The 12,288-nt window shown below is 39.7% G+C and overlaps 1 protein-coding gene across 6 annotated transcripts in view; it reads right to left on the reverse strand.

Annotated features, from left to right (window-relative positions):
* LOC145887733 (kelch-like protein 12) overlaps nt 1-12,288 on the reverse strand; it is a 62,786-nt gene that overhangs the window by 8,393 nt on the left and 42,105 nt on the right. For 5 of the 6 annotated variants that reach the window (XM_082978937.1, XM_082978936.1, XM_082978935.1 and 2 more), the window contains exons 1-2: nt 369-530; nt 195-318 (exon numbers count right to left, since the gene is read on the reverse strand). The exons of the other annotated variant lie outside the window; for it this stretch is intronic. In XM_082978937.1, coding sequence (XP_082835063.1) covers nt 195-318; nt 369-430 — 186 coding nt within the window. In that variant the 5' untranslated portion in view covers nt 431-530. Of the gene's footprint in view, nt 1-194; nt 319-368; nt 531-12,288 lie in introns of those variants that run through there. 6 annotated transcript variants of the gene reach the window in all.

Below are 12,288 nucleotides of genomic sequence, written 5' to 3' on the forward strand. Positions count from 1 at the left end.
ACAAAATATTTTAATAAAAGTCAAGACATTATCAATTATTGAGACAATATTAGATATGAACACAGTTAAAACATAGACAAATTGCTATCACTACAATGTCACTCTTAATACTCGTTATTTCAAAAGTATTTTCATGCAATGTCTCAAATATGTACACTGATGTATCAGTATATTTGAATGTTCAAAATACTTACCTCAACACCAAGTAAAGCATTAAAATAATCTGACATAGAACAAACAACAGCATCATGGATTGAATAGTTTTCTCCTTGGGAACAAAGTGTTCTGTTGCAAAATCGTTTTGTTTCTTTTCTGTCACTAAAACATCAATAGTTTAACTTCAGTAAATCTGCATAAATTAAACTTACTTGTTTAAAAAATTCATCACTTTCTGGTGATGCAAGTTTATTTCTTCTTGTGTTCGCTTCATGATGAAGACAAAAAGTTAAATTGACAGTGAATGAAATACCAACAGTTATTATAAGTTTGTAAATATGAGATGTGTTTGCATTTCTGTTTTTTGAAAACTATTTAACTAGAACAAATGACAACATTAAATTTTACGTAGTAATACTTTACTCAAAAATCAAAGTCTAAGAATTAGGACATAAAAACTCCTATTATTATTTATTGTTATTGCTTTGCAACAGATTTTACCATTTTACGTCATTCCTGTGCACAAAACTAGATGCAGATCACAGGGGGAAACACCGCTCCGTATTTACCCAAGCTGGTCATGTGATTTAATACGCTTGAGTGATTACATCGCAATATGATTTCTTTGCGACAAAAGAAGAACTTTGCAGTTTGGATGTGACAAATTTTAACGAAAAAGGTTGATTATTAAGAACAATCCAAAACTCCAGTTGCTCTAATTTCACAGATTTGTTTGCATTAATCAAAAACAAATATAAAAATAATAACGGATTGATTCATAATTAGTTAATAGTGGGGCTGTCCCATAGTGCAGAAAACATTGTTTAAGATGTTTTGGAATCAACTTACGTCAGCATTGACACGACTTAACTTTTGGCATCGGTGATGTCATGTATTAGTGTTAATTAATCACTACAGATGTTACTACGAAGTTGATATTATGTGTTGGTAGCTTTGGATACAAGTGTAAATAAGATGTTTTCGACACACGGGTTGCCACCAACCATTACGTCAGATATTGAATGATAATTTGTGAGCAGTGTTTGCAGAAAGTTCTTGGTCACATCGCTGTGGCCACAGGTCAACGGGAAAGTCGGTCGATCGTTGGAGAGGAGATGATTGGAGAGAGAAGATCAACAAATTCCTTCTACTGAACCGAACAACTCCACACTCAACAACTACAGTTACTGTTTCTAAACATTTTTGTTTGATCTGAAAACATTTATTACTGACATATGTTGGAGCCACGGTAAATTCTGACTGAGGGTTGAGTGTTTAATTATGTCTTACCCTAGCGCTAAACCAACTTTTCTCTACAATACAAACACATACGTGGGATTGTTATCAGTTTTGTTCATTCAATCCTATTGTTTCGTCATGTATACTCAATCTATTTCGTAACAATGCCTATTCTTTCTCTGTTTTAACAATGCAACCGACACTACTGCCATCTGATCGCAGTGAAACTTATTAAACTTCAATTTGGTGGAAGCGCCTGAAACCCACGGGTTATTTTTGCTTTTCCCTGTTAACACCTTCTCCATTTCTATATTTTCACAGATGTTAACATTTTAATTTTCATGTTTTTGAGCAAAAAAATGAACATTTTTGTTTCTTGACAAACCTAGTTTTTTGTGGTTTTGATGTGTTTTTCTTCCGGCAGTTTATAACAATTTGTTGTAACTGTTGCGCCTCCTGCAGTGTTTGGTGTTTTTGTGCCTCTGCCACGTGATCTGACAAGCGGTGTCAACCTGTCCTTTTTTCTTTTTGTGCTCCCGCATGGCAGACGAAACGTCGAATAAATACAGCACGAATATTTTATGCCAGAAGATCAGTACATTTTAAAGAAATAGTGTTTATGTTAATGTTTTAACCAGTAGAGAACGATTGTTTTTGACCTAGAGAATAGATTCCAGACGGTTTTTGCCTCTTGCGTCACCTACATTGCTGTGTGTTTGTGTCTTCAGGTGATTCTAACAACCCGTGATGACGATTCTTGGTATCGGAGCTACGTGAAACAAATCGATGAAATCAACAACGATATTCCACTTCGGCTTGCCCAAACCTTCACCATCATTGGCATTAGAATGTACCTTTACGCCTCAACCATTCGTACGTATTTGTTTATTCGTTTGAGTTTTAAAACATCACCTCACGAAGCGTTGCAATAAAAAAATAAGCCACAGATTCAAACATTTGGGAAACCCTGAACTTACGAATCTTTCACTTACAGGTTTGGGAGTGTCCATTTGGTCACTTCCCGGCCAAGCTACTGTTTGAATTTAACTATTAGGTATTGTTTGTTTATTGCGCTCAAAATTTGCATAATAAAGTCTCTTCTGACGTGAGAATCAAGATTTGTAAAAAAAAAATTCTTGTTCAAAAACACCCGCGCCTCTAGTGTACATACAAATTTATCATGGAAAGTGGAGCCATGAACAAATCGTACATAAAAACACAATTACGTTTTGTTTTACAGTTCGCCACTTGGTCAACGTGTCGTGGCCTCGTTTGCATTTGAAATTACTCCACGAGGAAGCATTGAAGCGCCTTAAACGCCGACACGAACGACGGGTAAAGTGGGTAAGTACATCGATTTGCCAAATTTCAAAATTACACAATTATAAGATTGATTTTTTCCCTACGAAACAACCATGATTTCACGCTTGAGGTCACGTGACGAACGTCTGTATTAATTCGCTTAGATTTAGTTTGCATTCAATAAGCCACAGGTCGCAGCCTACATTGAATCGCTTTTGGTGAGAGTTGTGAACTGACAGTCCATGGCATTCCGGTTCTTAATTTCTCTATGCTTATCGAAATTGTGCATTTGCACAAATCGGAAAAGCTTTGAAAGCGAGACGATCTCATGCATATTTTAGAGTGCAGAGTGTTCCTTGTTTGTACATTTCCAATATTCGTTTATTTTTGCAGATTGTCCCGAAAACCCAGTTGTTGGTTTACGAAGTGAAGGAAGGTTGGAAACCTCTGTGTGATTTCCTGGGCGTTCCAGTTCCCAATATTCCATTTCCCCACAAGAACAAAGGAGCCACTGTGCTTCAGGAAATGAGAAAAGAGAATCCTGTGATGCAACGGATACAAAACGAACTGATGATTTCTCTCGCTTGTTTGTTTATGATGTTTGTGGTCGTTCTATATTACAGTGTTTTATATGTGTTATAAATAGTTTTTCGATTGCGCCCAGAAAGCCCTTGTAAAAGATTTTGAAGCTGTACCGCTGTTACTAATCAATATATAATTATTACAATTATTTTCCTCAAGGCACGTAGGACCTGCTACAGACCAGTAGGGTATATACGCCTTTATGAGGAAAATAACAAGAAAAAGTAAGCGAAATAATCATTTAAGCCCATAAAAAATACTAAAGAAAAACAATTTAAGCGTCCTCGTGACATACGATGCGCACCAAGCAGCCAACATGGTCGAAATTTTTACAACAATATGTAGGTGAGTCAATTATAACTTCGCTGATTTGTTTTCCAAAACAAGCTAGCGGCACATCCGAAACACAGTTGCCACAGAACAGCAATTTTCACACAGAGAATGAATGTGGGAATGCAACTTTAGGTTGTTAACGTTCATACGTTCCTTTCTTAATCGAGCAGCTCGGTAAGATCTCCAAAGTTTAGCCAAAATACACAGAGGTTATTTTTAATATGAGAGCGCTGGTTTCTTTTCACCAATGTAAACTGGCAAACTGGCGTAGGAAGTTTTAGTTTTGGGCACATAGGAAGTTTTCGTTTTAATCACAAACCGCTGACTAATGTTATGAACTTACGATCAGACTCCGGGGAATTGCTGAGATATTGCTGTCGTTTTTCCGACCTTATGCTGCCCCCATTTTTCATAAAACAGGAAATATTGTTTATACCACTGCAGGGAGTTATCTGGTATCGGATATACCTGTATTCGTATGAGATCATGTAAAACTGGCATGAAAACGGCGGCAGATAATTCACGAAAACCAGACAAGCAGGGCTGAGAAAACAATAAAACCGAAATTCCACACTTTCGTCAATTTTATAAAGCACTATAAATGCATTTTAGCACAATTAAATGCGACGAGCACGTCTGTTTTGAGTCCAGTAATTAATAATATCAGCATTAAATGATCACTCTGGACGATTCGTCCAACCTTGAAGGTAGAACTGTTTGTAAATCGCGGCACCTTACATGATATTATTGGATCAGGCGGCTCACTCAGGATTTAAGTGGAACATGTTGTTTATTTTGATGATATAGAGCAAATGACACGATACCAGCATGGTTGTTTGATAATGTGCAGTCATGTTTAAAAAGTATATTTTAAAAAAGGTCATCGTTCAAACTTTTTGAGCCAAGAAAACTTTAAGTACGACGCGAAATTTTTTTGCTTTTGGTTAATTTTTAGACGAAAAAGAGTCGAAAGAAAGTTACAAAGTTTGCGAACTTTAACTTTTCCGGGAGGTTTGAACATTTGCGCTCGCTCAAACTTAACATTGTCAACTTTGTCCTGTTCGTTAAACCGCCTGTGAAACGACTGTACGGATTTACAAACTATATATTTGTGTACTGACGTTCAGAAGGTCATCGAATTTAACCCACGTAAATTGGTGAAAGGTTTTTTGTTATTGCTGTTGATGCTTCACGAGAGACAGGACGACCGCTAAAGGGATGTTTACACAGAAGCGGGAAGTTGTCATATATTTTAACCCAGAAGTCCGGATAACGCAGGAAGGCTTCCGCTCTTACCAGTAACAAACAGAGTTCATACCAGGTAACATTTCCGTGTAATAAGTGAGCCACTGACAAGCAGAAAGAAATCGGTTCGAATAACAAAAGCAAAATGACCAAGGTTTTAACACATTTGAATTATATAACACACAAAAACTGAATCAAGCGGTAAATTGTGAGTGAATTTAAAACGTCGGGCAATGAAATAGGAAAACGGTAAATTTGGTAAAATTCTTTGTGTACTTACTAAAAGAGGTTGATTGTACTATGGTTTGAAAAATGTAGCCAAAAATGTCAAAAATAACCAATTCACAAGGGTTTATATAGGCATGCAAGCGCCTTCAAATAAAAGTCTAACAAGGCTACATTTAGGCGAATTGATATTTTCTACTTCCATCTTTCTTTACCGCTTTCCCATAAAATTCAGAGTAACCTGAAGTTGTGGCGGATGCCACCCTTGAATTCACTGAAGCATGATACGTTTTGCTTTTTGTGTTGCCTTTTTCTGCGTGTCTCGAAAAATTGAGCGTGCTCTGGCAACGACGCGCATTCAGAAAAATACACGTTATCAAGCAACCGCTTCAATTGGTGACCCCCGACGTTTGAAGGTACGGAAGAGCAAACTCCTGTCATGCACGCAGTTGCTATGAAACTGCCAACGTTTTGGACACAGCAACCAAGAATATGGTTTCAGCAAGCCGAAGCCCAGTTTGCGCTATGAAACATTTCTGCCGATGAAACGAAGTATTTTTACGTTGTTTCGTCCCTGGATCAAGCAAGCGCCGGTAGACTATTGGATTTATTGGAAAACCCACCGGATCACGATAAGTACAATTCACTAAAGCAACGGTTGATAAACACTTACGACTGCTCAGATTATGAAAGAGCGCATAAACTGTTACATACATCTGAACTTGGAGACCGATCTCCAGTAGAATTAATGGATGAGATGCTGTCATTGTTAGGCCGTCATAAGCCTTGTTTCCTTTTTCGTTATATCTTTCTGCAAAGGATGCCCGAAGAAATACGAATTATACTCACAAAAGAAGATTTTGACGACCCACGTGTTTTTGCACGACGAGTGGTCTCGTGATTTGCAATGTGCTTTTGACGCAGCAAAACTTGCACTGGTAAATGCAACCAAACTTAACCACCCACATCCTGATGCCACAGTCGCCCTGACTGTTGATGCATCCGATAGGGCTGTATAGGAGCGGTGCTTGAACAGTATATAAACGGGGTTTGGAAACCTCTTGCATTTTTTAGCCGTCATTTGCGTGCTAACGAGATGAAATACAGCTCTTTCGACCGAGAGTTGTTGGCGGCTCATCTGGCTATTCGCCATTTCCGATACTTTCTGGAGGGCCGCATATTTACCCTCTACACCGACTACAAACCGTTCTTTTGCGTTACAAAGGGCATCGGATCCATGGTCAGCAAGACAACAGCGCCACTTGTCCGCCATATCCGAATATACAACGGACCTTCGCCATGTACAAGGTAAATACAATTGTGTTGCTGATACCTTATCCAGAGCAGTGATTGGCTCCATTCAAAATCCTGCAATCAATTTGGATCATATTGCTCTTGCCAAAGCACAGCAGGTTCCCGAAGCTTACCGCACTGCCGTATCCAACTTACAAATTAAGGAAGTTGTCATGGACACCTCACAGGTGAGACTTTTATGTGATGTGTCCACTGGTGTTTGCAGACCAATCATCCCGCAATCATGGCAAAGAAAGGTGTTCGATGCTATTCATGGTCTAGCCCATCCATCAGTCAGGACAACACGCAAAATCATTTCGTCAAGGTTTGTGTGGCATGGTTTAAACACGCAAATTGCAGAGTGGGCTCGGCAATGCTTGCAATGCCAACGTGCAAAAATTCAAACACACGTGCGTTCTCCTCTTAATCGTCATGAACTTCCCAAAGCACGATTTTACCACGCTAATATTGATATTGTTGGCCCTCTGCCGCCATCACAAGGAAGCAGATACTTGCTTACCATTGTCGACCGCTTTACACGATGGCCAGAAGCCATTCCAATGTCTGATGCGACAACTGATGAATTGTGGAAGAACATTTGCCAGCTCATGGGAATTAAACACCAATGCACTACGGCGTTCCACCCACAGGCTAACGGATTGGTGGAACGTTTTCACCGTCAACTCAAAAGCAGCCTGATGGCTAGATCGGCTAATCCAAATTGAATTGACGAGCTGCCCTGGGTTCTGCTCGGCATACGTAACATGCCAAAAGAAGATCTCACCACGTCAAGCGCGGAACTCGTTTACGGCTCAACCATTTCCCAACCTGGGGATTTTCCTGTTGCTGCAGACACGTCTATCAAGTATTCCGAGTTTGTACAAACTCTCCGTCGTGCGATTCAAACATTATTACCGCAGCCAATGTCGCGCCATTGTCGAACTTTTGTATTTGTGCCACCTTCGTTACGCAATTGCACATATGTTTTCGTGCGTAAAGATGGATATCGCCCCCCACTTTCGCCACCGTATGATGGTCCTTTTTGAAGTGGGTGCTTGTCACGAAAAGTTTTTTGTGATAAACATTTCAGGTGTTGAACATTCCATTTCGATTGATCGAAACCTGCTATAGTTGACTGCTCCAAACCGGTACCTGTTGGGCAAGCTCGTAAAAGAGGGCGTCCAAAAAAACAACATCCCGCTTCTGGGGGGGAGTAATGTGGCGGATGCCACCCTTGAATTCACTGAAGCATGATACGTTTTGCTTTTTGTGTTGCCTTTTTCTGCGTGTCTCGAAAAATTGAGCGTGTTCTGGCAACGACGCGCATTCAGAAAAATACACGTTATCAAGCAACCGCTTCAAAGTCATCTTATTAAGAACCCAAGGTGTTTGTGTGTTATTGATACCCTCGATTTGATAGAGCACGCCAAGGCAAGCATTTTTGGTGCTAAGTGCTGCTTGGTTGAGTTGAAACTTCTCCATCGTATTGGCGTTAGGTCCGAACCATGTAACGAACACAAGATTGCTCACCGTGGCAGAAGCAAACTTGCCCCAGCACATAAACACGGCAAGTCTGCAACGGAAAAAAGGTTACTGCTGCAGAAAATGGCTGCCCAATTGCCGTCCAAACGGTCGTATCGGATTTTCAAATGAAACATGATAGAAATTGGTACAAACTTATTTAATGTAAAAATCCCTACATCACAACTCAATTTACATATTATCGAATAACAAACAACTAAATACATATCTCACCAAACCTGCAGCTGGTGTCCGTGAATTCGGCCACCAAATCCTTGAATGGATCTGCGCTGCTATTCTCCAGTTTTTTGTCAACTACCACAGTCGTTCCGCTGAGTCGCATTGTAAAGCCTCTATAAGTATCATTACTTTTTATGTCTTGGAACAGAGCTAAGATCGCAGGGTCTATAGCGAAGGTTGAAGCCATGATGATTGATGAGTCGGTATATAGCGTTTAGACTGTGAGAAATGGTACAAATTTATGAATGCCGGGCGCTATTTAAAGACATGCAAATTGCTGCCTTTTTTCTTGGCTATGGGACGGCGCATGACCTATGCTGCCAGTACCCCGCCCAAATGCAGGCGTTTCCTGACTAGTGTGGAGCAACCATACGATCACTCTGATGCACTTTCGCTTTTCGGATGTTGCGTGGTGCTGTGTTGACATTTCCTTTTATTTTTTGCGCCTTGTTTGCAAATGGTAATGTTTTTGAACGTACACAAAAAAACATCAAAAAGGGAACAATGGCCAGCTCAAGACGGAAAAGCTTTACAGCCACCATTACTCTTTTATGCAGGTTTAGAAAAACAAACACTAAATTGACATTTCGCGACTTGTGCTGCGCTAATGTGTTTCTTGTGCTGCCATTGCCCATAGAGTTAACCAACATCACAATGTAGCGAACGAAATGGCACAAAATGCCTGAAAGCAGTATTTCCTTGGCTTTGCGTGGAAGTATTTCTGTCACCAGATGGTCTCATTGTCTAGCACATCTAGTGCAGTATATCTCCGTGTCTATAGTGGGCCGTGCCACATGACTACATGATATTGGAAACTAGGTATTTTTTATACTACTGTTGCTGCCAGGCATATTACAATTTAAAATAGACTGATCTTCCGACATAAAACTAACGTACTATATTCTTTCGACGTATCGCCTGCCATATGGCCATAAGAATTGATCAGGGTTTGGTACCGCATTTCAAACGTAAACCACACAACAACATTCAAAAACGCAAAAAAGAAAGAGAAAAGGGGACGTCAACACCGTTTACCAAATCACATGACGAAGGCAAAACAAGCACACTGTGGGAGGAGCAACAATTACAACATTGTTGAATATTGCCGGAAAATATACACTCTGTTCTTTGTTATTGACACATCCGCTGTTTTTTTGTGGAATATAGAGCATATAGATATTTTTTGTTCCAGGCGTAAAATGTTCGCCAACTGTTTCGGCGCAATCATTTTGCGATGCCTCAAATTATTGATTCGAACTGTGCGTTCATAGCATCGCGACTAGACAGGAAGCGTCTGCATTTTTTTGCAAAGCAGCAATTTACATGCCTTCAAATGTCGCCCGCATTATCGTACGCTCAATGACGGGTCAAAACTTTCCACTTCTAGCACAACTCAGTTACACGATAAAACTTTCCACTTCTAACACAACTCAGTTACACGACAAAACTTTCCACTTCTAACACAACTCAGTTACACGACAAAACTTTCCACTTCTAACACAACTCAGTTACACGACATTAACATTTTTAATAAATATGACAATATCAATATCTGTCTATGGTAGGAATTACTCTGGACCTAGCTATCCCGCTCCTTTGTACACGGAAATGAAGTTGATGAGCGGCTATCGAGGCTTTGAGATGTTTGCCTGTAGAGAATATGTTAAAATAGAAAAAAACTTGACAACAGCAGCGCAAATCCTTTCCAGGACTTGTCGGATGAACTTTCCAAATACAACTTTAGGTTTTCTTTGGTTTTTATTTAGGAATAATTTTTCCTTTTTGTTTTTAAGTAAACCCTGTTTAATGCCCGGGCAAGTTGGCCAATGCCACGACTGCGAATCCCAATGCAGCTTTTCTGCACTAGTAGTTAAAGATTCTTGTATTATATCTTGGGCATTCGTTTTCAGTGTCATGTGCAAATTTGTTCTCATCTGTCGCGACGAGAAAGGTAAGACATAAGGTTCCGGCAGAAACGTAGGAACTTCTATAACGTCTGATTTGAAAAATAATCCTACATTAAAAAAACAAATTCAATTTCACAACACTAATTTTTAAATAATATTGTTGTGTTTTGTGATATTAATGGCTGCTTCGCTGGAAAGGAAATTTAAAGAATTAAGTCGTGTAGAGATGTGTATTGTTTGTTTGTTTGAATTGCGTGTTCAACTGCGAGATGCGTTTCCCTTAACTCCTGACTCCTCTTCGTAACTAACCAAACTTGTGTTAGTATGTTTTATTCACCAAGACGATAGATATATGTTCAGAAATACAAATCAACCCCAGAGTAGAATAAACAAACGTGATTCTACGCCAAGGCGTACCAACAATGTAGAATGAATGGTGAAACTACACTAGGCAAAAGCCCAGCGCAGAGTAGGCGATTCCAAATGTGGAATGAATTCGGGCCACAGAAACCAGAGATTTAAAGACAATCATAACAGTGTAAGAATGTCGTCGTGTGAGCTACGATACTATCATTATGCGATTACGATCAATTCTTCCTGGGCAGTTCGGAGAACTGTGGTATTTATCTGGGCGGTACAAAACTGCAAGTCACTCTGCATTACGTAAATGTGAACACTACGTCATACATAAACGTTACACTCGTCTTTTCCCAAAAAGTGTTTTTCAGGATAGGCAAAGAACAACGATATAAGAGAGAAAAGAGAAAAGGAAAAGAAAAAATGGTATTTTAGCTTTGTCAAAGTACATGTCACAAAATAATGGCCAAACAACAAAACCATGCGTAAAATATGTCAATTAGCAGTTATGTGCTTCATCAAACCAAAACAAAACTAGAGCAAGGATTTTTCCTATTGGGGCTTCAGACATAATAAAGAGTGGGGAGGCAATAAAGGGCGACCTTGCTTAATTGTGCGCCATGTAGTATAAAGGTATCAGGCCCCTTCTGACTTGTCATGCAGACTCGTTAAGGGTTGAATCCACATTTCACATTTAACAGACGTCAATTACGCAAGGAATAATATTAACTAACGTTTCGGTGACAAGGAGACTTAACAAAGTTTAAAAACCCTTTTACAGAAAGTGAACATAAGGGGATTAGTATTACGTAACCACTAAGGCTAGGCATGGCTTAAAAGAGTAGAAACAAAAGTAGTAGGCACATTACCGGGTAAGTTTCGATAACGTTCCGACGTTTGTAGCCAAGATTTCTTGAAATATCCTTGATGTTTGCAATGGCAGGTAAAAATTCAGTTCATTGCCTTTAATAATCCATGACCGTTGAATAGCGAAATTGTATAGTCCAACAGCATTCCATAGGTTTGATTGTAAAGTTCTTGAAATGAAATCCACCTTCCCTCGCACAACAGACTTTGTCGTGTTTCATTCTTGCCTGTTGGCATCGGTTCCAACACAGTGTGATGGTCCACCGGAATTGAGAGTGCGATTTCCCGCAGAGACAAGCCAACACCTGCCGGCCGCCCTGGCCAAAATAACGAGACGGAAATTGGGCAGGGGAAAACGAACAATCACGGATAATATCCAACGTTGTATATGGGGAACGATGAAATCCGTGCGTACGCGAATTGAATCTCCTCTAAGCTCGATTAAAGCGCAGGGCTGGAGTTGACGAATCCTCAGGAAAGCACTCGTGAATGAAAAAAACCGACGATGAATCCAAGAGAAATGGTAGCAATAACGTCCAGCAATGGAAAACGAGGAACCTTGAAAATCTCAGCAAGATTTGAGAGAGTTGCGCGTCAATTTGCAACTGTGCGCAATCCAAGAAAACAGCGAAATGAACGCCGAGATTATGGCTTGAATATAGTCTGATAAATATTCAACCAGATGGCAATTTTGATGAAAGATTATAAAAGAATCCTCGTGGCAATTAGATGATGGAAGAATTACGACCAAAAGTACAACTGGTTTGGTACTCACGGTCAAGATTGGTCGTTCGTCTTGGAAAAATATCCTTCACTCTTCTTTGAAGCTTGACGTTCGGGAAACTTCACAGGCGGGGTCGCCAAAAATGTAGAGATGTGTATTGTTTGTTTGTTTGAATTGCGTGTTCAACTGCGAGATGCGTTTCCCTTAACTCCTGACTCCTCTTCGTAACTAACCAAACTTGTGTTAGTATGTTTTATTCACCAAGACGATAGATATATGTTCAGAAATACAAATCAA

The sequence above is a fragment of the Ascidia mentula genome, chromosome 1, assembly GCF_947561715.1.
Source record: "Ascidia mentula chromosome 1, kaAscMent1.1, whole genome shotgun sequence".
Taxonomy (NCBI): domain Eukaryota; kingdom Metazoa; phylum Chordata; class Ascidiacea; order Phlebobranchia; family Ascidiidae; genus Ascidia; species Ascidia mentula.